A 25,838-nucleotide genomic window follows, 5' to 3' on the forward strand; every position below is an offset into this window, starting at 1 on the left:
TAACATTGACATTTCCTCTCGTGGAAACAAATGTCGACTATGACATGAACACTGACGTGATCTACACAAGCTGTCATACATGGGAAATATAGTAGAAGGAAGTTTCCTTTTTATCACCAGCATGAAAACAACAGTAGGAACTCACAAAAAGTGACTTTAGGACAGTTTCCTACCTGCTTTTCTCTCCCAACAATCTAAGCCTTTAGCTGCTTTCCATGACCAAACCGCTTTTCAAATAACCATATCCATTAAAAGAAGGACTGTACACTCTTCTAAACCTTCGACTGACCTAAAAAATCCTTGCAGTCATATGCTGATCATGCTTGCAGGACGGGTCAAAGTGCTACAGTCAAGATAGTACTTCCAGTCTCTTGTTGGAATCAGGCTACACAGGGAAGAGTGCTGCTATCCTTAGCAGGAAATAAAAATCACTTCACAACTGAAACAGAAAGTGTCCATGTCTTCATTTTCAATCAAAATAAGTTATTGGCAATGCCTGGCAGTCATGACACCAAACAAATCTGTGATCTATAATGGAAACAGGTGGAAAAAAGAAGAGAAAGAAGAAAAACAATAGACAAAGGAGGGATGGTTTGTTGTAAATAAGCTGATAAGAATGAGCTGTGGTGCAGAGTCTTTATGTTTTATACTGTACGCATTAATAAAACTCACTAAATAACTGAAATTCTTCCCCACGTCTTTAATTAGACCTCTAGTTAAATCACACTTTGAAGCAAATGCATCATTTTTAAAACAGACTAAAGGCAGCGGTATGCCTTGCTAGGTGGAGCTAGAAAAGCTCATTCAGTTCATGGACTACAGAGAAAAGATGAAGAATCAGAAACAAAGAGCCAGACAGAGATCATCCTTACTTGCTTTTCCAGGGAACTCAAAGTGACGGTTTCACGCACTCATGATGCCGGACCATGCAAAAATAATAATACTCCTTAAACTTTCTCACATGTTGCCACCTTAAAACCACAAACTTCAATGTAATGAGGATCATTAATGATTTTCAACATTTTTTACAAATAAAATTTAATGGTGGTCATGTGTAATTTAATCTCGGGGATATGGTTGCAAAGGTGTATGAAACGGGGTTAGGTCTTAGAACAACATCCGAAGGTTTACACATCTAAAAGAACACTATTAAGTCCGTCTTCTGAAAAAGAAAAGGTTGTGGAAAACTGCAAACTGTTGTCCACCCAAACTAACAGGACAGGCAAGCACTGCATTAATCAGAGGAGCCAAGAGGTTCAGGGTAACTGAAGACGCTGCAGAGAACCACAGCTCAGGTGGGACAAGTTGTAAACAGGACAACTATTTCTCATGGACTTCATACATTTATCCTTTCTGCAACAACGGCCAATACTGAAAGAAAGCCAGAAGAAGTCATGTTTTCAGTTTGTTCTCCGAACAGATAAGAAACAAACTTAATCATTCTTACCTAAATACAAAACAATCTGCATGGAGGAGAACTATCACTAGCAAATCCCCTTGAACACACCCAACCATGAACCATGGCGGCGAGAGCATCACGGTGTAGGGAGCATGGTACAGAGAAGCTGGTCAGAGTTAATGGGAAGATGGATAGAGCTAAACACGGGGCAACCCTGGAAGAAACCTGTTGCAGACTGAATAAAATTGCAAAAATCAAAAAACGCTGAATTTTTAATTTTGTGGTCTTGAAGTGACAAAATCCATAAAAGTTCAAGGAGCAGGAATACTCTTCCAGACCTTTTAATTGATTCCCAGGACTTAAAAACAAGTGTTTATTGTAGTATGTATAAGTACGCTCAATCCTTCCTATCAGTTAGTAAATAACCAGGATGCATCTAAATAAAGTGTGGTATTTTCATAGTCGCTGAAGTGAATATTCAACAGTTTCAACGGAGATAGGCATCTTTTGTCCTACGACAAATCAGAAGAAAGTTAATGTTCACTATTAAAGAACGATTGGATAGTTCTGTCAACAGTATAACTTCAGCACTCACAAATCCCACTGAGAGTTGTTAGTCTTCCAGTCTAAGGAAGCGCTGGTTCAAGTGTTTGTGTGTAAAGTGATTCCTTTTAATTGTGCTGTGTGTAATCTTATAGATTATGGTTTTATATTTTAAGTCTATTTTTAGGTTTACAAAAACGTTCAGCAGGCTGGTTGTTGTTGTTCAGCTGACCGCCGAATGTGTGATTCAGTCCATACGTTTATTTGCGTTAAAGAGCAGATAAGTGATTGGTCGCCCAGGAAGCATGTAGACGTGTAAACATGTGGTGCTGACAGCCAACGCCAGGTGTTCAGCTGGGATCAGCTCAACCATGATTGCATGTTACCAACAGGTTCAGACAGAATCTGAGGAACTGGATCTGCAAAGGATCCAAGCCGGTCCTGAATGTGGTCACATCTAGATTCTATAAATGTCCATTTCTGGTTACTTAATATAATTAATAAAAGTACTAAAAATGGCCTCAGTCACATGAACAGTAAACTACATATATATTAAACTGTATTAAGAGCTCAATTGATTAAAAAACTAAATGGTTACAGTTTAAAATGATATAAAAGTGAATAAAGCAGCGTTTCTATTCCCAAAGAAAACCCTGTGCCACAAAATAAAGAAAAACAGTTGATAGTTAAAAGCTGAACTCTAAAATGTGTGTTTGTCTATTTTCTCCCCACCCAGAGCTCTGTTCAGCGCTGAGTCAGACTAGTATTGTCTGTGGACTGTTTCCCTTTCAAAGCAAAATGCCCCATGGTTTCTTCTGCGACTGATGACCAACAACAGCATTGAGTCAGAATGCACTATAAACAACAGCTCTTCTAGTCTCACCTACATGTGCCCCTTCAGACCTGATATCTGTAAAGCTCCAGTGTCTTTTATTGTAGAAGGACTTAAAACGAGCGGGTAACAACTCTGAACAAATTTACTTTGATTCTATTCAGGCCCGGAGAAGGTTGCTCTGTTAGATGCCGGCATCCAGGTGGCCTTACAAGATATTCTGTCTGGTGAGCCGAGCCATTGAAAGCAGGGCTTCCCCATAAATCCTGATACAAGGTTTGTTGTTGCTTTTGTTGGCCAAAAAACTGAGAGGGGCCCTGAACTGCTGGGAGCATAGCTAATGAGGCTTAGGGCGAGGCAACAGAACTTCAAGGCAATTGAGGAAGTGAAAAATACCAGAAGAAGAAGTGAGGAGTATTTCTCTTATCACAGCTGAAAATGGATGTAACAGAAACACAACACCAGTCTAAAAAACAGAGCAGGTAAATGACTAGAAATGTATATAGATATGAATGTAAACCTTCTAGCCTACAGCTTAGTATTGTATTTCTCTCTCTGAATAACATTCTGAGGCTCAGCAGCGGACACCATGGTGTGAGAGCACTGAAACCCAGGCTTGGCTCACAATAACACACGTCTTTCACTTCACACACACAGCGAAGCTCATACTTTCCTAGTGTACAATCAACACTTCAATAGCTTGACTGAAGGCTACTCCTCAACAAGCAGAAAAACGCAGGGAGCGCTGCTAGCCTTCTGGTGGGATAGGAAATTACGTGTCTGGACTGTGGCTTATGATTTAACTTAATCAAACCCCATGCACAAATATTTTATTGTGTGGGAACAACAGCTGGAGTCAAATGTTTAACTTTAACCATTACATTACTTCCAGATTCAACAATCAATTTACTTCCTCAGGAGCCACCAACAGCATTCTGAGTGACTGAACGTATAATTTTGTTGACACCTGGATAGAAATCTATCTTATGAAGAGACTGTTCTCTAAGAATAAAACTTTTCGTTTTTTTCTATGCAGAGAAACAGCTGAAATAAAATGAATAATGGCTGTGATTACAATGCTGAGAATGTTTGAGCATTCATTGGTCACAGCTAATAAAACTAGACGACAGGCGGTGTTGGTCACACTGTACAGCAGTTAGTCTGTCATACCTCATGGTTAAAATGCATCCCTGCAGGAAAAAAAAAAATACATCTTTATTGTGTTTTTTTTTTTTTGTATACAGTGCTTTTCAAAAGTATTCACACCCACTGAATTATTTCTAACATTTTACCACATTACAACCATAAGCTTCGGGGGATTTTAGTGGGAATTAGGGTGACAGACCAACACAAAGTAGTGCATAACTATGAGATGGAAGGACATGCTTTTTCTGAGATCTGAAAAGTGTGGCCAGCATTTGTATTGCCCCGCCCCAAAACTCCAAACCTACCAAGACATGGTCGCCCATCTAAGCTCACAGGCTAGGAACAGATTGCAATAATAAAACACAGCCAAGGGGTAGACGTGCAGATGCTGCAAAGAACTACAACTCAGGATGGAGAATATGTTAACTAGACAACTATCAGTGGTGCCCTCCCCATATTTGTCTTTAATGGAAGAGTTGCAAGAAGTAAGCCATAAGAAGTCCAGTAGGAAGTTGGTCAGAAGCCATGAAGGCAACACAGCAAGCATGTGAAGGAAGGTGCTATGGTCAAATGAAACTTAAATTTAAATTAATGGCCTACATCAAAAACTAATCCTGAAGATTACCCTGAACAAACCATACCACAGATACAGAACATGGCAGCAGCATCATGCTGTGGGGGTGTTCTTCTTTAGCAGGGACAGGGACAGTGTTAATAGGAAGTTGGATTGAGACAAACAGAGGACCATCTGGATATAAACAGCATTAAACCAGATGCTTTCAATCCAGTCAGACTAAGCTTGAGGTATTTTACAAAGAAGAATAGGCAACAATAGTAAAATCTAAATGTGCAAAGCTGGTAGAAACATACAGTACAAATGAAAGGTGGTTCTGAATAGTACTGACTTATAGGAATGCACATAAATATACAGCACATTTATTTCAGATATATATTTATAAAACATTTTGGAAACAATGTACCATTTTCCTTTCACTTCACAATTATGCACAAAAACTTTGAGTTGGTCCATCACATAAAATCCCAATAAAATTGAAGTTTGGGGCAGTTGCATGACAAAATGTGGAAAGCTCAAGGATTCTAAGAACTTTGCGAGAACACTGATAATGTAATATATTGCTTTCAGGGTCAAGGCTGAGTGTTGTCATGTCTAAGGAAGAAAAGTTAGACCGTCAAATTAGTTCTTAATGCACATCAATGTCATCTCACTACAGTTATATAACCTGGATTTAAATATAATATCACTCATGTTTCTCAATAAAAAAAAAGCAAAAGCTAGCTTATAGCTGAATCCCACTAACCCTAATAAACATTCTGTTTAAAAACGTGAGATTTTATCCCATGTTTACTGAGATAGAATCTAATTTTTAAAGTCATGCCTGATAAAATATGCACAACATTTCATAGATTGTAGCAAGTCAATTAGACTGTCTAGATCAGGCTACGGTGTCAGAAAGTATTGACACACTGAATGCTAAATCCCAAACCGCATTGGCAAAAACTGACAATCTAGGGCCCCTAAATAAAACAAGACAAGAGAGTAACACCTTTGGTTTAATTAACGGTGTAATTAACAGACTGGCTCCCCCCATCAGGTCACATGTTCACCATCTACCAGCATAACACACTGCTAGTACTATAGTGATAAGGCATAACAGACCAGTAGCTGGAGGAGCATTAAAGACCTGTGATGTACAATTACTAAGGATTTACCCTTGTTTTGATAGCAAGTGTCATGGTGTTTATTTATCAACAGCAAATAAAAAGGTTTCATGTTGGTTTTTAAAACTGTTATTTTCATTATAATAATGTTTGTTATGAAATAAACAGAACAAGAGGTGTTATTACTGCATTTCATCACAGCACACTATTAACCCAACAAATTGCAACAACACAGTTAGCCGGAGAACTTCACATAAAGCAAACTGTCCAGGCGAAGCCTGTGCAGCTTCTTGTCACAGAAGATTTAATGCTCCTCTTTAATGTATAGCCCTTAGCATCTCTAATCCACCCTGAAGGCCAGGGCCACAGCCAAACATGGAAGCCTTCGGTCCAGCAAGCAAGTACTGACAAATACAGCCTCACAACTCACCAGCCCTGCCCTCAATGCTCCAACTGACTCTCCCAAAGACAGTAGTAAGAAGTAGTCTTAGTAATCACAGAAGCATCTGGCCATGACCAGTCGGAAAACAGCAAAATAGAAACTCGAGTGTTAACAAAGCAACTAGTTCAGGCACTGTGACTGAATACAAAGAACAGAAACTAGTGTTTCAGCAGATGCTTCTCCACCTGCAGTGGGACTGAAACTTTAATATCTGAGACTGATAACAGGCTAAATAAAGAAGCACTAAACCTTCACTTGAGTGTTTCTACCAGGGGAATGTAACCTTACATTAATAACATTATATAATAAAATTAAATATATTATAAGTGGACTATCCTTGGACATTAGTTTACATGCAATACTCAGACATAGAAAGGTCAATATACTGGCCTACTGATATTTAAAAGCCTGTTTGTTAAACCTTTGTCACACCTAGACATACAGGGGTTGGACAATGAAACTGAAACACCTATCATTTTAGTGTGGGAGGTTTCATGGCTAAATTGGACCAGCCTGGTAGCCAGTCTTCATTGATTGCACATTGCACCAGTAAGAGCAGAATGTGAAGGTTCAATTAACAGGGTAAGAGCACAGTTTTGCTCAAAATATTGAAATGCACACAACATTATGGGTGACATACCAGAGTTCAAAAGAGGACAAATTGTTGGTGCACGTCTTGCTGGCGCATCTGTGACCAAGACAGCAAGTCTTTGTGATGTATCAAGAGCCACGGTATCCAGGGTAACGTCAGCATACCACCAAGAAGGATGAACCACATCCAACAGGATTAAATGTGGACGTAAGAGGAAGCTGTCTGAAAGGGATGTTCTGGTGCTAACCCGGATTGTATCCAAAAAACATAAAACCACGGCTGCCCAAATCACGACAGAATTAAATGTGCACCTCAACTCTCCTGTTTCCACCAGAACTGTCTGTCGGGAGCTCCACAGGGTCAATATACACGGCCGGGCTGCTATAGCCAAACCTTTGGTCAATCATGCCAATGCTAAACGTCAGTTTCAAAGGTGCAAGGAGTGCAAATCTTGGGCTGTGGACAATGTGAAACATGTATTGTTCTCTGATGAGTCCACCTTTACTGTTTTCCCCACATCCGGGAGAGTTACGGTGTGGAGAAGCCCCAAAGAAGTGTACCACCCACACTGTTGCATGCCCAGAGTGAAGCATGGGGGTGGATCAGTGATGGTTTGGGCTGCCATATCATGGCATTCCCTTGGCCCAATACTTGTACTAGATGGGCGCGTCACTGCCAAGGACTACCGAACCATTCTTTAGGACCATGTGCATCCAATGGTTCAAACATTGCATCAGGATGACAATGCATTAATGCACACAGCAAGACTGGTGAAAGATTGGTTTGATGAACATGAAAATGAAGTTGAACATCTTCCATGGCCTGCACAGTCACCAGATCTAAATATTATTGAGCCACTTTGGGGTGTTTTGGAAGAGCGAGTCAGGAAACGTTTTCCTCCACCAGTATCACGTAGTGACCTGGCCACTATCCTGCAAGAAGAATGGCTTAAAATCCCTCTGACCACTGTGCAGGACTTGTATATGTCATTCCCAAGACGAATTGACGCTGTATTGGCCGCAAAAGGAGGCCCTACACCATACTAATAAATTATTGTGGTCTAAAACCAGATGTTTCAGTTTCATTGTCCAACCCCTGTATATTCAGAGAATAACCAAGGATAACCCTTCATCTGTGATTGGCAGGGTTGCTGTGGCTGTATAGAAAGTTCTCTGGAGCCACATTTCACCCTTTGCCTTTCCATAATTTAGAAACAAAAACTACTTCCTTGACATCACTGGCCTTACACTGTGATTCTCCAATATCCCATTCTTACTAATCAGCCTGTCTGCAGTCTGAGTTTGAGACACAGGCAGCAAAACAGCTGAGCGGGCTAAAGCCTCTGCTTGTTCTATATATCATGTTCCTATCTCTGGGAAAACATCCCCAAACAGCAAACACAGGAGCGGTACTTTAGCCTCTGAAGCCTGGGTTCCTTTTATGGCTCGACGGAGCTGTGCGCTGAAATGGGGATCTAGCATCAAATTCAACAGTAGTCTCTCTCTTCCAGAAAGCTCCACAAGTTATACGGCATTATTAAGACGAGAAACTGCTTAAGATAAACTAAGATAACATTTAAACCCTTTTCAGCTAAAACGGTGACTTGTACTTTATTTTATTTTACGGTTTTGTTTAAAAAGCCAGTCATTTATCGAGTCCAGCTGCAAACATTTAAACACCAGCGACACCACTGATAAGCTGCAGTTCGAAGTAATACTGTGACAAACCGAGTGTTAGAGTTAAGTAAAAACAATATATATTGCTTGAGTGCAATGTCACAACATTCACTCCAACAAACAATAGGATAAACTTTGAGTCCATTTGTGACTGGGAGTCAACTCCAGTAATTAGACCGAGCCCGAAAAATGCAAGAACATCCTTTACCTTGAAGCGTTTTCAGCCAGCAGCAGCAAATGTCTCCTGTTTCCCATGCACGAGGAAAAAGCTCCGTAGTCAGAGAAAAAGTCCCGCTCAGAAGCCCTTCATGTACCCACATCAAAATAAGACAAGCCAGTGCAGCTAGGTTTCTTCTTGAAAAGCTAGCCTGCATTAAGTTAGCCTGCTCCCATTGACTCCTCGGTCCAGCCCATGCAGCCGTAATACGTGTACACAAATGTCTGCAAAGCACCGGCCCACAGACACGGCCTCAACTGTTTACATCGTAACAGAGCATGCGCCAACCTGGAGTAATACTGCCTCCAAGTGGTCTAAGAAAGTAACTGCAATATAGAGGCTTAATGCGTTGTGTTGTCATCCAGTCATAAAGAGAAAATACAAAGTTCTATAATAAAACACAAAACCACATTTTGTTTAAGGGATATCACTGGTGATTAAATGGTGGTTAAAATATAAGCCTGGATCAGTTACAAGAAGAGAATAGGTAATTCTACCTGAAATGGGCCAAATAAAGTTAGGGCACATATTTAAAATTTTGCATTCAATCACAATAACTGATGTTTCATATCTGTTACAACTCTGATACACATTTCACTATAGTTTGTAAGGCTTTAATGTTTTCTTGTGGGTGAACCACAACAGCACCAACACAACTCACGAAGGCTTATCAAACTTTGCTGTTGGCAAATTAAAGTGAGAAATAAAAATTTTGAATGCTTTGTCATTTTTCAGCTAAACAAGTTGCACCCTTTAGAACAAAGTTCTGTTTCCCTTACCCACTTTGGTCTGTTTAGGGTCACAGGGGGCCAAGAGTCTATCTTAACAGTAACTGGGTAAAAAGCAGAATGCAGGCTGAACAGAAAGCTCCAAAAATGTCACAGACGCTCCAAGGAGCAATTTATGGTAATTAATCAGTTTGACATGAATGTTTTTGGACTGTGAGAGGAAAATGGAGTACCTGGAAAAAATTCATGAATGATGGACAACTTCTAAACCCAACACACAAAGGCTTTAGCCAAGATCTGAAACTAGGGCCTTCACCTGTGAGATCACACAGCTCCACCTTTCCAACTTTCTTATACAACTGCTAATTTGAAAGTTTCTATACAAAACCAAGGCAGCCAAATGCAGATCGGAAGTCTTAACTGTTGTTTACATTGTTAACCCTCTTATGATCCATTAAAAACAATATGCACTGTGGATGACTCAAAGGGCATCTAAGAATGAATGCTGTCAGGCCACTCTGTGCCACGTTGAGACGTTATTGATGAAGATTAGCCCACAGCAATAACTACTGATGAGTATTGTTATGCTATGCTATTTTTAAATAAGCTCAATTTGTTTTCCAAGATAAATGATTGCTGACACAAGCAGGCACCTATATCACAGTTTGCACGCTTCCACACAAACACATCTACACTGTGAACCTTTCCGTGGTTCACATTACAACCTCAGTCTCCAGTGTATATTATTGTGATTTTATGCTATTAAAGCAGTCCATGTAAACTGACTGACTGGACAAGGATAGCACTTATCTGAGAAGCAGCCAAGAGTCCCATGGTAATTCTGGAGGACCTGTAGAGATCAACTGCTCAGGTTCTACAAATGTAGCTTTTGTAAAGGAATGGCAAGAAGAAAGCCATTGTTGACAGAAAGCCTTAAGAAGTCCGTCCCATCTGCATTTCACTGCAAGTAATGTAGGGGACACAGTGAACATGTGGGAGAAGGTGCCCCGGACAGGTAAGACCAAACTGGAACATGTTGGCCTATGGGAAACATACTATGTGTGGAAAAGCCTGACACTAACCAAACTAACACTGCACACATCACCATGAGCACAACAACCCCACAATGAAAATGGTGATGGCAGTATTATGCTCAGGGGATTGTGTTCCTCAGCTGGGACAGGGAGCCTCATCTGAGTTGTAGAGTTGATGGGAAGAAAACATGTCAGAGGTGGCAAAATACTTAATACTTTCCCAAAATGTGGCCCAAATTTACAGAATTTATTCAATTAGATGTGGTAAAGTTATTTAACTGTAAATAATGTAAAACTACTATCTCATCAAGTCCTTTTTATAGACCCTAGACATATTTTTAGTGAATGAAATATGTTATGTTTGCTAAAAACGACAATGTAATCGTTTTTTGTTTTTTTTTCAAAACAAATCTTTAATAAATTAATGAACTGATCTGGTTCTATTTATTCTAGAGAGTAAAATCTAAATATGTTAAGGAAACACAATAGAACGGATCAAAGAATCTGACTAATGAACAGAACAAAATATTTATTTCTTGTATGCCTTTAATATCCATTTTTATGGCTTTATGCTTATGTTTTGTTGTTTTCTTTCTGTCTTTCCTCCGATGCCCCGTAAATCCCTTTGGATTGCCTTGTGTATGAATGGTGCTCTATAAAATCCTTGCAATTAAAATACATTTACACAAAACCCAACTTAAGCTGCTTTATTTTAGTAGGTTTATGATTAAATACCATCTCGGTTTGTAACTGTGTTATTAAATCGTTCAGAATGATACATTGTAATGTCATGTAATGTAATATCTTACCTGAAGTACATTACTCAGAGGAAAATACTTCTGTTGGAGCAGCGAGAGAGATCTTTTCGTTCTTCATTGAAAACATCCTGTCTTCATTTTAAAAGCAGCAATTGCCCTATATTGGTGCAGAAAAAATGAATAGCTCCTTAAAAGAACCCTTTAAAGCTAATTCAATGTGGGAACATTTTTAATGAAAATCATTTCTAATCAAACTGACTTAAAGTGTCCTCACAACAACCTCACCAATGTCCAACAATGTGAACAGAAACTCAGGGTGAAGGAACCTGGTGGGGATAAAGGTAAAAATCTGTCTGTGCGACTGTCTCGATTCACATACCGAACAGTCCTCAAACCTACTTTTCAGGTTTTACGTGAGAGCAAGCAGTGACGCATGTCTTTTGTTGGCTGCTTGGACACTCCTCTGTTCATAGAAGGAGCTGACGTTGTGGGCTCATCATGACCGAACGCAGCCCCGTAAATCTGACACGTCATTGTACCTATCACGTCTCATCACGGCCCGTCAATGATAATGTTACATAAACATAAACACAGAAAAATAAAAGAATAAACCAACGCTGAGTAAAAAAGAGGAAACAACATACAAACGAGAGGACCTAAACACTTTCTAATGCAGATTTGCTTCGTGATCTCATAGTTCTTGACATTTAGTTCTCGTGAGTAATATGAAGCCAAAAAGCAGGTTGAATTTGCAGTTCACTACATTGTCTGCTGCCACAACCATAACAAAATGCTGATATAATGGAACATGATCCCCATTCAGAAACATTGCTCAATCAACTCAGCTGAAACCTTTTTATATCTTTCTTCTTGTTTTAGATTAAATCAGTTTGCCCTGAGATCGGATACATAAAGTACAGTGTTGGTCAGAAGCTTACATACACTAGTCATTATTTCGGCTTTTTAATGATTTATTTAAGCCATTTTAAGGCTGTAATGATAATGCAAGGTACAGCTTCAATGTCATTTTTTGTGATTCACAATTGTTTTGTGATTTTCTCTAATAAGTACATAAAGGCCAAGATATATATATACACTCCCACTAACATTTGGTTCAATACCACTTGGTAAAATGTGAAAAAACATGTTTTCTTGTGGCTATCAGTAAACCTGTGGCATTATTCAGGATATCAACTGTTATTAGAAAATAGTGGAGTTCATCCAAATTGCTTCCAGCTTGTATGCATAGTCCACACACTTTCAATAGGTTGAGGTCATGGTCACTCCAGGAGTTTACTGTTAGCCTGCTTTTAATCTCAGCACCTGTTTTAGTGTGTTTTGGGATCATTGTCCTTTTTGAAGACCTAACTGTTTCCATCTTACTGTTGACTCAAAGTGAATTGTAAGAATTTGCAGGCATTTCTCCATCGTTACCCACTTTTAAACATCCACCAGTACCACTGGCAGCAAAATGGAACCTCAGCATGATGGTGCAACTGTCATGCTTGATGGAAGATACACAGTTTAAAAGTCTCTTCTCATTGTTGTGACCAAGTAGCTCAGGATTTGTAACATCTCACCAGAAAGATTTTCATTCAGAAAGATTTTCGCTTGTTCATGTGGGCAGCTTTAGTTGTGCTTGGAGACGTTGATTTTGGAGCAGGTCATTTTTTCTTGGCGTGAACCTCCATCCAGAGTAAAAACAACTGCCGGTACTTCCACTTCCACCTGGTGCTCCACCATCTTCCATCCAGTGTGACTGAACTTGAGCTATTATCAAAAATGTATGGATAAAGACTTTAGTCTTTACAGTTCTGCCAAATATATTTCATATCCTTATATATAAATGCTTGGTTGTGGACCCTAATACCGATAAAAAAGGAGATTGTTTTATACAGATAAAAGAAGTTGAAAATAAGGACACTACACACTAAATAAGACTAAACATCCATATTGTAGGTCAGTTATCAGTTATAATAATGATTTCTATTTGCTGAATATACATGTCAGAATAGTAAGAGAAAGACTTTTGTAGAGAATTTTTTTTTTGTTCTTCAAAAAGGGACAGATAAACTTCACAAAAAAGATGGCATCATGAGTAAAAAAAAATATGTGGAAACATAAAAACAACATTAGCCAGGAAGTTAATGCTTTGGTACAAATGGGTCTTCCAAATAGACAATGATCCTGAGCATACTGCCAAATTGGTGACAAGGTGGTCAACAAAATCGAAGGTTTGAAGTGGCCATCACAAAGCCTCGATCACATTTCCATTGAAAATTTGTGAGCAAACTTGGAAAGGTGTGTGTGTGAGCACTGCAGCCGGCAAACCTGACTCAGTTGCAGCAGTCCTGTCAGGAGGAATGGGCTGAAATTCCAGCAAACTATTGTTAGAAGCTTGTGGAAGGATTGCCAAAACCTTTGACCCAGTTTAAACCACAATTCTACCAAATACTCAAATGTATGTACATTTGAGAATTTGAAGATATATAAAATTCTTATTTTGGTGATCTTAATTGAACTAAAACAGAAACAGTTTTGACTTAATAACATCATACATGGAGGAAAAAATTGGTTATTTGTCTTTTTACACAGTGTATGTATGCGATTAAACATTATATACAAGAGAACAGGGCCAGGCACCAAACAGTGTGGTACTCCATAAGAAACTCTGGTGCAAGAGGAAGATTGATCAACCACAGGAATGAACTGAAATCTTTCAGAGAAATCTAAACCAGCCTAGTCCTGTTTCCTTGATCCCTGCAGCACGATTAAGCTCTGTAAGACAATATTGTATCAACATCAAATTCATTACTGGGATCTAACAGAACAGCTATAGACATGCCCATTATGTAAGGCTATGATAATCTCATTACTGACCATCAGCAGGGCTGTTTTAATGTTATGATGGGCTCTGAAACTTGGCTGAAACTCTTTGAACTGATCATTACTGCGTAAATGTTAACAGAGTTGTCTAGCAACTAAATTTCACAAAAAATTATATAAAAAAGTATGGAGTAAAATTTGTCTCAATATTATTCAATCAAACAAAAAACTAATCTCAATCAAAAAATATTAAGTTGTGATCAAAACTTTCAGAGTTTTTTCTCACAAAGAGAAAAAAGTTATTTGCAAAACATAAACTTTTATTTGCGCAGGTCAAAAATCTTTGGTTACAAGTCTCGCTTTTTTGGTTTTGACGCTCTCTGTTTTTGGTTGAACTCAACGAATTTTGAGTTCTGGAAACATGAACATCCTGGGCGGGGCCTAAAGACGAACGATGTAAGACGTTTCCCTATTGGTTAGCGCTGACTAAAGCAGCAGACTCTGATCCCCCGCATCTCTGAACTTCTGCTCGAACTGCAGGGCTTGCAGCGTCGCTTCAGTGAGGAGACATCAACTCTACAGAAGAAAACTGCGGTCAAGTGAGCCGACAGTCAGAAATACGCGGTCACGCCAGCCGACACCAGCTCTCTCTTAAAGATTAGCGTCACGCATACAAGGTGCATTACGGTAATGGAGCAGAAAGGACCCGATCCTGGCAACGGTTGAGAAAATAAGAGGAAAACAGAAAGGTAACCTACAGAACATTTATATTAATTACATTTTTACAACTTTCACATTCATGTTTTATGTAAAAGAATAAATATTTTATATTTTACTGTACAGTTTTGGAGAAATATCTTGTCAAAATACCTCAAAATGCTCAACCATTATATGCATTTGTCCCACTTTCAGGAATTTATTTCTCCAAAACCATGAGAGGTGACAACACAATCTCTTCAGATTATATTAGAGGGTCATCTATATTATAACCAGAATTAGTATTTCATAATTTTACTGTAAAGGTTTGGAGAAATACACAACTACCCCAAGTGTAGTATAAAACAGAGTCCATGACTCCATGACAGACGGCATCCCATAATCTTGTGTGTTGTCCTCACAACCCGTGATACTTCCTCTCCTGTGCAGTTCCCACACCACACTGTCATGCTGAGACACAGAGTGCTTTCCACCATGGCCCTGTAGATATCTGTAAGCAGCTGAGGAGATGAAGAAGAGCTGTTGTTGTACCTTCTTCAACAGGCGAGGGGCGTTTCCAGTCCAGGAGAGGTCAGAGGAGATCTGGATGCTCTTGAACTTTAACCTGTCCAGACCACTTCCCACAGGACCTCATCGACCTCACCAAAAAGAAGCGTTTGTTGGGGTAGTTGTGTATTTCTCCAGAAACCTACAGTAAAATTATGAAATACTAATTCTGGTTATAATATAGATAACTCTCTAATATAATTGAAGAGATTGTGTTGTCACCTCTCATGGTTTTGGAGAAATAAATTCCTGAAAGTGGGACAAATGCATATAATGGTTGAGCATTTTGAGGTATTTTGACAAGATATTTCTCCAAAACTGTACAGTAAAATATAAAATATTTATTCTTTTACATAAAACATGAATGTGAAAGTTGTAAAAATGTAATTAATATAAATGTTCTGTAGGTTACTTTTCTGTTTTCCTCTTATTTATTCAACCGTTGCCAGGATCGGCGTCCTTTGTGCTCCATTACCGTAATGAACCTTGTATGCGTGACGCTAATCTTTAAGAGAAAGCTGGTGTCGGCTGGCGTGACCGCGTATTTCTGACTGTCGGCTCACTTGACCGCAGTTTTCTTCTGTAGAGTTGATGTCTCCTCACTGAAGCGACGCCGCAAGCCCTGCAGTTGGAGCAGAAGTTCAGAGATGCGGGGGATCAGAGTCTGCTGCTTTAGTCAGCGCTAACCAATAGGGAAACGTCTTACATCGTTCGTCTTTAGGCCCCGCCCAGGATGTTCATGTTTCCAGAACTCAAAATTCGTTGAGTTCAACCAAAAACAGAGAGCATTAAAACCAAAAAAGCGAGACTCGTAACCAAAGATTTTTGACCTGCGCAAATAAAAGTTTATGTTTTGCAAATAACTTTTTTCTCTTTGTGAGAAAAAACTCTGAAAGTTTTGATCACAACTTAATATTTTTTGATTGAGATTAGTTTTTTTTTTTTATTGAGATTAGTTTTTTTTTTGATTGAGATTAGTTTTTTTTTTGATTGAGATTAGTTTTTTTTGATTGAGATTAGTTTTTTTTTGATTGAAATTAGTTTTTTTTTTGATTAAGATTAGTTTTTTTTTTTTGATTGAGATTAGTTTTCTTTTTGATTGAGATTAGTTTTTTTTGATAGAATATTATTTTTTTGATCGAGATTAGTTTTTTTTTGATTGAGATTAGTTTTTTTTTTTGATTGAGATTAGTTTTTTTTGATAGAATATTATTTTTTTGATCGAGATTAGTTTTTTTTTTATTGAGATTAGTTTTTTGTTTGATTGAATAATATTGAGACAAATTTAACTCCATAAAAAAGGGGGATTGGATATAGATCTGTATTTGATTAGGCTGTCTTGATCAAAAGCAACCTTCTGTAGAACCTGATGGCCCACTGATGAGGTAGAGCAATCATTTAAACACTGCTCGATACCTCACCAAACTAAACAAGAATGTGATTGATTTTGGCATTAAGTCTTGTTTTAGCTCTGATTTAAAAAAAACATGTTGAAAGTTCCACTTTTTTTCAAAAATAACAAAACAAAACCTTATATGTCTAAACTTGTGGTAATACATAACTTGTGTGTAAATAGTGGCCTATACATTAAAAAACAAGTATTTTGCAGAAAAGGTTCAAACAAATAAGATCTAACCCCCTCAAATTGTTGTGAAGTTATCGCTCCGGCTCGATAGGGGGCAGAGTTGTGAATCCACCACAGAATGGCTTTTCTGCGTTCTAGGCCCGTGACGCAGTATTTAGCGAGCATGCGCACGACAATCTTTCTTTTTCCAGTGCAGCGGAGTCCAGCCCCTGTCTTTGGCTCCGGGCTCCTTCATAAGGAGACTTAAAGACTGCAAAATGGTTTGTAGTTTGGCCTCATATGAGTCTACATGCATTCCCTATACGTCCATGCGTTGTCTTCTGCTTTCAGATGGTTGAAAACATATTTATAGTGTCCAGATGAAGATGGATTTAGTCCAGCTAATGCCTAACCGGTGTTGCTTAAACGTGGCCTACCCGTTCCTCTCCGCAGTAGCTGCTTCCTGTTGTTTAGGAGTTGCCTTTCTGCGGACTCTTCTTGAGTTATAACTGTGTTACTCTTTCAGGTTTCTGCCACCCTGATTTCAGAACCAATCCAGTTTATTAGTGCCCCTTAGCCGACGTGTTAGCTTAGCTACTATGGTTTCTGTGCAGTGGCTACTCAGGCTTGGCGATGTTAGCATGGCGTAATGCTGCTTTCTGACAGACAATTGTGTTAATGTAGACACATTGATCCTGCACCCTGTCACATTCTGTCACCCTTTTAACATGCTAACCGATTGCCTCTGCTTGCAGGGTTTTGTTAAGGTGGTGAAGAACAAGGCCTACTTTAAGAGGTACCAGGTCAAATTCAGGAGGAGGAGAGGTAAAAACACCCCTAACAGGCCCAAACAAGCATGATCACAACTGTCATTCTGTGTCTGAGCTCATTTTCTTATATCCAGAGGGAAAGACTGACTTCTTTGCTCGCAAGCGCCTGGTCATCCAAGATAAGAACAAGTACAACACACCAAAGTATCGCATGATTGTCCGTTTCACCAACAGGGACATCATCTGTCAGGTGAGCACCTGGGATCCTGCTTTCATCTAAAAATAGATTAGTATTCCCGCAAAATGTGTTTACCATGTTGTGATTGCAGATCGCCTATGCCAAGATCGAGGGAGACATGATCGTGTGTGCCGCTTACTCGCACGAACTGCCAAAGTACGGGGTTACCGTGGGCTTGACGAACTACGCAGCAGCCTACAGCACTGGTCTGCTGCTGGCCCGCAGAGTGCGTATAGGTTTTTTTCCTCATGTACAATGAGTCTTATGGTCAATTTAACAACATTTGAAAACCTTAATTAAGAATATTTGTCTAAATTGGGTTACAATATATCAGATTTGCCTCTTGCATAAAAACAAAAAGGGCTGAGCAGTATGGTGTATTCACAATAAAACTGTTTATTTCCCAGCTTCTGAACAAGTTTGGCCTGGATAAGGTGTATGAGGGCCAGGTGGAGGTGACGGGGGATGAGTTCAACGTGGAGAGCATTGATGGTCAGCCAGGAGCTTTCACCTGCTACTTGGATGCTGGGCTAGCTAGAACCACCACAGGCAACAAGGTGTTTGGTGCTCTGAAGGGGGCTGTGGATGGAGGCCTGTCCATCCCACACAGGTAAGCTGTTCGACATCTTGCCCACAGGTTTAGGTGTGATGACATCACAGTAACGTTGGTAACCAGTGCAGAGTAATTTGTCACCTATTTGTGGCAGTTTTCAAATAGAATCAACTTTAAGGTGGTTGTAATGTCACTGCAGCTATATAAAAAGCCCTTCCTGTTTTCACAATTAAAGATTCCACAGTTCCAAGATTATATTTTAAGGATTTTTTTTATTTTATTGTTTATTTTAATGCTTAGTCTACAGGGTTCCACAGTCTTAAAAAGTGGGCAAAAGTACGATAGTGGCTTTTCTAAATTCAAATAACTTTGGCGTAAGAATGATGAGAAACGTTGTTTCCAGAATTTATTCCTTGTTCCACGGTCTATAGGATAAAAATGGCAATATCTGATCAAATTACAGGCTTTATTATTATAATATTTGTTTACAATTAGTTGCATTTCCACTGCAGGAACCTTCTAAGGAACCTGGGTAGTTTTCTGGGGTGGTTGTTCTCCCCCGTTTCCACTGCTGGAACCAGATCCAAATCAGACAGAAATCTAGCTAGGAAACGGCCCTGGTCGCGAGCTTCTGGGTGGGAGAACGCTAAACATCATTTGCTGGTTGAATATCGCCAGCATTTTATTTCAGTAACTTCAGTAACACGTGGCAGGAATTCAATGTTTTTTTGGTTTTTTTTTTTTTTTTTGCAAACACAACATTTACACCCAGCCACCCATTTTGAATATCAGTGTTGTCCAGAGTTTGCATTAAAAACATGGATAAAGTACACTCTAGTGGAGATAATACAGGAACCACAGACCAAAACTTTAAGCGTCTCCACGGATACGAAGACGGGGTTACTCCATCCGCGAAGCATTTTTAAAAGATTGTAATTGATAAAAGTTACAACATATTTTAGCATTTTTTGTTCTGTGATGACTAAGTTTGTTGATCATTGAGTTTAACTCTAAATACATTTCAACTTCAAATGGAGTAGACGTTCTGCAGCATCTGTGTGGTTAAAGGTTGTCTTACAAACCTTTTAGTCATCCATCAGAGTTCAACCACTATATTGTCATAAGATGTTTTCAGATGTCAGGTTTTAATCCTAGTCAGAGCTCGTTTTCCTGTGTGCGGCAGTCGGAAATCGAGTAATTTTAATTTTAATGTAGGGCTGCAACTAAGGCTTGTTTTGCTAATGGATTAATCTGACGATGGCAAATATTGTACAGAATTTGAACCAGATGAAGCTAAAGCTACGCCACTTGTGAAGCATATTTACAGACATAGAAGATCTTTCATCCTGAATGTAAAAATAATATATTTTTGTAAAATTTTGGCCTGATTACTGTTCTGAGTGGGTTCTGTCAGCAAATTGCATGTTTTAGTCTGTATACTCCAGTTAACGATTATTTTATTACTAAATAAGTTGATGATTATTTCAATAATCGATTAATCCTATTAATTGTTTCAGCCCTACCTGAATACTAATATATTGGGTAGCTGCAGCCCCAGAATACATTTTCCTCTTTGTCACATCACAAGTAGTTCAGCTCACTGATTGCTTTGGTTTTTATAGAGCTGCACAATAAGTCAAATTACAGTCAGTGTTTGCAGTATCATGGTTGCAAAGGACTGTTTGGATGCAATCTTTAATTAGAAACCAGGTTTCAAGCATCAGGCTATCACACTCTGCATATCTAAGTGATATATTTGGCCTTCATTTCAGGTTGACTAATTTATGCCATTATTTGTGCTTCTTCAGGGATAAAAGTATTTAACTAAGTCTCAGACTGTTCTCTGCAGTTAAATTCCCCAATCAGCTTCTTATATGACAGTTCTTACATAAAGGGTGACACTAAATGCAAAGTTTTGGCCTTCTATGATGGTGCGTTCCATTAACCTGGGAAGTCAGAGTTACGTCGTGTCCGAGTTACAGCATTCCAGTTTCCTGCTTGTTTTTGTTAACGATAATGATGACAATAAACACTGTCCTAAGTGGCATTTCATGCACACAAACACCGATGAAACATCATGTCTTATAAACACTGTAAAGTATTACAAGTATTAGTGTGCAACCAGCAGAAATTGTCCCACTCAAATCTTTTCTTTTATTCCTCCCTTTCCATCATCGGTTCGCTCAAGGAGGGTGATGTAACATGTTTGGTTATTACGTCATGAAGAGCTGAACCCGAACTAAACGCTGGTATGAGGTTGTGTGTGGTTTTTAAATACAGAAGCTGGTTGAAATGTTTATTTCCCACCCTCTTCCAGCACCAAGCGCTTCCCTGGGTATGATGCAGAGAGCAAGGAGTTCAACGCTGAGGTCCACCGCAAGCACATCATGGGCCTGAACGTGTCTGAATACATGAGCTACCTGATTGAGGAGGATGAGGAAGCCTACAAGAGGCAGTTCTCCCGCTTCATCAAGAATGGAGTCACCCCAGATTCGGCAAGTTGTCCTCGTGGATTCTCTACTTTGCTAATTTGCTTTGGGTTGTTTTTACATCAATCCAGGACGTTTATGCAGGAAAGGAATGGTTATAAAGATTAGAGATCTATTAGACTTTAGTTCCAGCTTTCTATACCATAGATCACAAGCTACTAAGTCTTGGTGCCCCACTAAGTGATAAGACTTGAAGTTGGGCATTTTATTTATTTTTTGCAGTAGATTTTGGAAAAATCAGATCTGATTATATGTTGGGGCTAAATTTTTACCCAAATGAGAAGATGAATGGCATGACAGTGCAGGTATCTCTTAGGTAACCCCTAACATTGCAGAGTGTACTCACTGCAGGTTTGGAGATTTTCACCAGTTCTTCATACTATCTTCTGGCATAAATGGCTTGTAACTTCATGGATCCATTTTTGCAAGTCAGTTTAGATCTTTCATCGTTTACAGCCTGGAAATCAAGCTGAGTATTTTTTTTTTTTTTTTTTTGGGTTTTGATGTTTAAGTTTCTTTGATTGCAAATAAGTGGCTATTATGGAAGCCAGACGTTCTGGCCAATGAAAGGGTTAAAGTGTTGAAACTAGTTTTAGCCCAGCTTAGAAGGGTTACTGCTTGCAGCTCCTTGACTAGTCTGTACACTAAACAGCTGCCGTCCGTAACCTTTCTATGTAAGGTGCAACAGAGTTAAATACTGCAAAGCAATCTGTTTAGCTCTTGAGAATAGTGGAAGGCCAGAGACCAGATTTTCTTCCTTTCTCAAAGAGTTCTTAAGATTCACCCAGAGATCTGTCATTTAATGGCGGTGATTGATAAATAATCATAGAAATGGTTACAAATTAGCTAATGAAAGAGGCCCATAATAGTGCGTCCTTATAAACATTCAGGGCACTATTCAGATTTTTATTGGATACTGGAAAATCTTTAGTGTTGAGGTTAGAGACGCACCAATCAGGCTTTTCCTGGCTGATTTTCTTTGTCTGACTTACTGATTCAGATTTTTTTATTCTAAGGACCAACATGTAAAAGTAATGCAGGTTTTTGATTGAGGAATTGGTTCTGAATCCAACAGAACATTAGGAGTTACAGGGTTATCATCAAATTTCCATCAAAGCATATCCAGAACATTTATCTGGTCTTTTTTTAAAGTCAGAAAAGTATGTCAAGAAACATTCTGTTGGTTGATGTGTTTAGAGGCCAGAAGTATTGGGAATTCTAGGTTCTGACCCTTTTATTAAATAGGAAAATTCAGGTTATTCAGTATTTGGCAGCCAATCAGCACCGGTCCAGTGAAAATTGGTTGATTTTGAACTGATCGGAAAGCTTGCTTATAAAATGGCAGAAAATGTAAGAGTTGAATGGAAATCTGGCTTTTAGGAGCTCAGTTGCATTTGGTGCTGAGAATGTTGGTACCCTGGATAACTTGAGCAGGAAAAGCTGAATGTATTTTCTATGCAATAGAAATCATAAGAATGCCCTGCAGGAATTGTGGGATCTGACTTTCTGCTAATGTTTCTTTCAGATTGAGGAAATGTACAAAAAGGCTCATGCTACTATTCGTGAGAACCCGGTTCATGAAAAGAAGCCTCCCAAGGAGGTCAAGAAGAAGAGGTAAGAAGTGCTTTGTGTTGATTGTGTTTTGTTTGTTGCAGGTTTTTTTCTAAGATCTCTGGCAGAAAGATGTCTAAAGACTTACCAGATCTAGCTCCAAACTACTATCAGAGAAAATGTGGTTACTTTGTAGAGACTTGCAGTACAAGTTTTCTTTTAATGCCCGACACTAACAAAAGAGCAAGTGTTAATGCTTTTTTTTTTTCCTGGGTCAAAGGTGGAATCGTGCCAAGCTCTCTCTGGCTCAGAGGAAAGACCGCGTGGCCCAGAAGAAGGCCAGCTTCCTCCGGGCTCAGGATCAGGAGGAAGCAGATTGAAGCATCAGTCTGCTGCGTTCCAAATACAGAAATTTGTTGTAATAAATATGGAAAGACGTCAGTGCTCCTGTGTGCTTTTTCACATACAGTGGGGAGAACAACTAGATGAGACATTGCAGATTTTGCAGGTTTTCCCACTTCCAAAGCATGTAGAAGTCTTCATTTTTTAACATCGATACTCTTCAACTCAGTGACGGAATCTGAAACAAAAATCCAGATGATCACATTCTGTGATTTTTAAGTAATTAAATTTGCATTTTAGTGCCTGACATAAGTATTTGATCACCTAACAACCAGTAAGAATCCCAACTCACAGGCCTGTTAGTTCGTCTTTAAGAGCCCTCCTGTTCTCCACTCATTACCTGTATTAACTGCACCTGCTTGTTTTGCAAGTGGGAAAACCTGCAAAATCAGCAGTGTATCAAATACTTGTTCTCCCCAATGTAGATTTCATTTAGGTAAAAGTATGAGCCAACTTGTTAAGGGTTAACCCTAACCCCTAGTTTTCAGTTGTGCTGTGAATTCGGGCTACTGCAGACATGCAGGTCAGCAGTTCTGGTGGCTACATATGAAAACTGTTAGTTTTCTTAAGTTACTCCAGAACCAGATCCATCTTATTTGGGTTGAGAAGGGAAAAAATGAGTGGACCACTGAACAACAGTCGAATTGTCCACAGTCCTCTTTTAGGAAGACAATCAATTTTGCATTTTAGTTGGAAATGAAGGTCGAAGACTGGAGGGGTACAAAATCCAAGCTGCTTAAGGCCCAGTGTGAAGTTTCCAGTTGGTGATGACTTGTGCTGGTGTTATTTCAGAGTTATTAGGTCCAAGGTCACAGAAGCTGTGTCTGGGACTGGGTCCTTTGGAGTGTGCTGCCTCACTCGCGGTGGCTGTTTGCCAGGGCCCTGGGCCTCCTGGCTCTGTCGGGCCTCTGCTTGGGGGATGATGTGCCCCGGGGTCTCCGGTCTCTGGGTCCATGGCTGGATCTGTTCCGGCATAGACGGCTGCTGGCGGGGCCTGTGGGCTCATCGCTGCAGCTCCCTGGGGCTTCACTGAAGCTCTTCTCTGGGGGAGTTGCGATAGTCCTGGCAGTGGTCTCCAGACACTGGGACCTTGATTTCAAAATGAAATGCAGAATTTTCTTTCATCTGGAAACAGAACTTTGGACAATTGAGCAACAGTCAAGTTCCTTTGCTCATTAGCCCAGGTAAGACCCTTCTGACGTTGGCTGTGGTTCAGGAGTGGCTTGACAAGAGTAATGCGACATTTGTAGCCCATGTCTAGTGTTCGTCTGTGTGTGGTGGCTCTTGATACACCAACTCCAGCCTCAGTCCACTTGATGAGAAGCTCCATCAAATTTTTGAATGGATTTCAATTGACAATCCTCTCAAGTTTGCTGTTCTCCCTGTTGCACCTTTTCCTACCACACTTCTTCCTTCCATTAAATTTTCTGTTGATATGCTTGGATACAGAACTCTGTGAACAACCAGCTTCTTCAGCAATAACCTTTTGTGGCTTACCCTCCTTGAGAAGGGTGTTGATCCTCATGATTGTGTCGCCTGCTGACCCAAACTGAGAGACTATTTAAAGGCTCAGGAAACCTTTGCATGTATGTTGAGTTGATTAGCTGATTAGGGTGTGACACCATGAGTGTCCAGTAATGAACTTTTTCAAAATTACAAGAAACAAAAGCTTGGAATAAATCACTGTGTAATGATTCTATAAATGAGATGACTGCTGAAAAATGTTGCACCTTTATGCAATATTCTAACGAAGTACATCTCAATAAAACTGAGATGTACCTGTATTTCCAGCAGGACGTGGCTCCTGCCTACACTCCACAGCACCTGCTTTGACCATGGTACTGGCAAACTGGCCTGATCTACACCACACAGAAAATAGATGAATGATCTAGAGGAAGATGAGACACCAGACAGACTGAAAGCCAAAAAAAGCAACCTGGGCTTCCTTAACACCTTAGCAGTGCCACAGGCCGATTACCTCCATGCCACGCAGCACTGATTCATGCAAAAGGAGGCCTGGTCAAGTATTGAGTTCAGATACTGTACATTACATGAACATACTTTTCAGTTGGCCCACATTTCTGTAATACATTTTTTTTTTATTGGTCTGACGTAATCTATTAATTTTCTGTGAACCTACATTTTGGGGTTTCTGCAGCTGTAAACCATAATCATCAAAATTAAAACAATGAAATCGTTAAAAGATAGTCATTGGCCTCTTTGTTAACATAAATACATAACATAAAGCATGGATCCGCTCTGCATTGGATCAATGGTTCAGCCTTGCGGTGGTATAATGGTGTGGGAAATGCTTTCTTGTGATACTTTAGACCTCTTAGTACCAAATAATCATTGTTTAAACACCACAGTCTACCTGACTGTTGTTGCTGACTGTGTCCATCCTTTTACAATCACTGAGGGCTCATCTTCTGGTGGATACTTGCAGCAGATACTGCACCATATCACAAAGACCCAAACATCTCAAATTGGTTTCTGGAACATGACAATGAGTTCACTGTACTCCAATGCCTCAACAGTCACCAGATCGCAATCCAATAGAAGATTTTTGGGGTGATGTAACCAATGAAATGGCTAGTAGGTGTATGTCGCTCTGTGTGTAATGAATGTACAGTACTAAAAAAAATTAAGAGAACACTTAAACAACTCAATATAACTCCAAGTAAATCAAACTTCTGTGAAATCAAACTGTCCACTTAGGAAGCAACACTGATTGATAATCAATTTCACATGATGTTGTTCAAATGGAATAAACAACAGGGGGAAATCTTTGGCGATAATAAATGAGTGGTTCTGCAAGTGGGGACCACAGACCACTTCTCAGTACCTATGCTTTCTGGCTGATGTTTTGGTCCTTTTTGAATGTTGGTGGTGCTTTCACACTTGTGGTAGCATGAGACGGACTCTACAACCCACACAAGTGGCTCAGGTAGTGCAGCTCATCCAGGATGGCACATCAATGCCAGCTGTGGCAAGAAGGTTTGCTGTGTCTGTCAGCGTAGTGTCCAGAGCCTGGAGGCGCTACCAGGAGACGTGGAGGAGGCCGTAGGAGGGCAACAACCCAGCAGCAGGACCACTACCTCCACCTTTGTGCAAGGAGGAACAGGAGGAGCACTG

At 39.6% G+C, this 25,838-nt stretch overlaps 2 protein-coding genes across 6 annotated transcripts in view; one reads left to right on the forward strand and one right to left on the reverse strand.

The window, feature by feature from the left end:
• Window positions 1–11,238, reverse strand: part of evi5b (ecotropic viral integration site 5b) — a 45,654-nt gene extending 34,416 nt beyond the window's left edge. For 2 of the 5 annotated variants that reach the window (XM_047375066.1, XM_047375063.1), the window contains exon 1: window positions 8,519–8,756. The gene's annotated coding sequence lies outside the window, so the exon portion shown is untranslated. Of the gene's footprint in view, window positions 1–173; window positions 288–8,518; window positions 8,757–11,098 lie in introns of those variants that run through there. The other 3 variants (XM_047375065.1, XM_047375067.1, XM_047375064.1) reach the window with 3 other exon arrangements.
• Window positions 11,239–16,886: 5,648 nt separating this feature from the next.
• LOC124874156 (60S ribosomal protein L5) lies at window positions 16,887–22,742 on the forward strand. The gene is made up of 8 exons (XM_047375396.1): window positions 16,887–16,981; window positions 17,456–17,525; window positions 17,605–17,720; window positions 17,800–17,934; window positions 18,116–18,318; window positions 20,579–20,756; window positions 22,276–22,364; window positions 22,582–22,742. Exons 1-8 carry the CDS (start codon window positions 16,979–16,981, stop codon window positions 22,679–22,681), a joined length of 894 nt encoding a protein of 297 aa, XP_047231352.1. The 5' UTR covers window positions 16,887–16,978; the 3' UTR covers window positions 22,682–22,742.
• The last annotated feature ends 3,096 nt before the right edge of the window (window positions 22,743–25,838 follow it).

This window comes from Girardinichthys multiradiatus, chromosome 9 (genome assembly GCF_021462225.1).
Source record: "Girardinichthys multiradiatus isolate DD_20200921_A chromosome 9, DD_fGirMul_XY1, whole genome shotgun sequence".
NCBI classification, from domain to species: Eukaryota; Metazoa; Chordata; class Actinopteri; order Cyprinodontiformes; family Goodeidae; genus Girardinichthys; species Girardinichthys multiradiatus.

What these genes read in the sequence shown, in the direction of transcription:
- LOC124874156 (XM_047375396.1), top strand. An exon ending in ACAGGGACATCATCTGTCAG is followed by an intron (nt 17,721 to 17,799) that starts GTGAGCACCTGG and finishes TTGTGATTGCAG; the next exon opens with ATCGCCTATGCCAAGATCGA. An exon ending in AAGGAGGTCAAGAAGAAGAG is followed by an intron (nt 22,365 to 22,581) that starts GTAAGAAGTGCT and finishes CCTGGGTCAAAG; the next exon opens with GTGGAATCGTGCCAAGCTCT.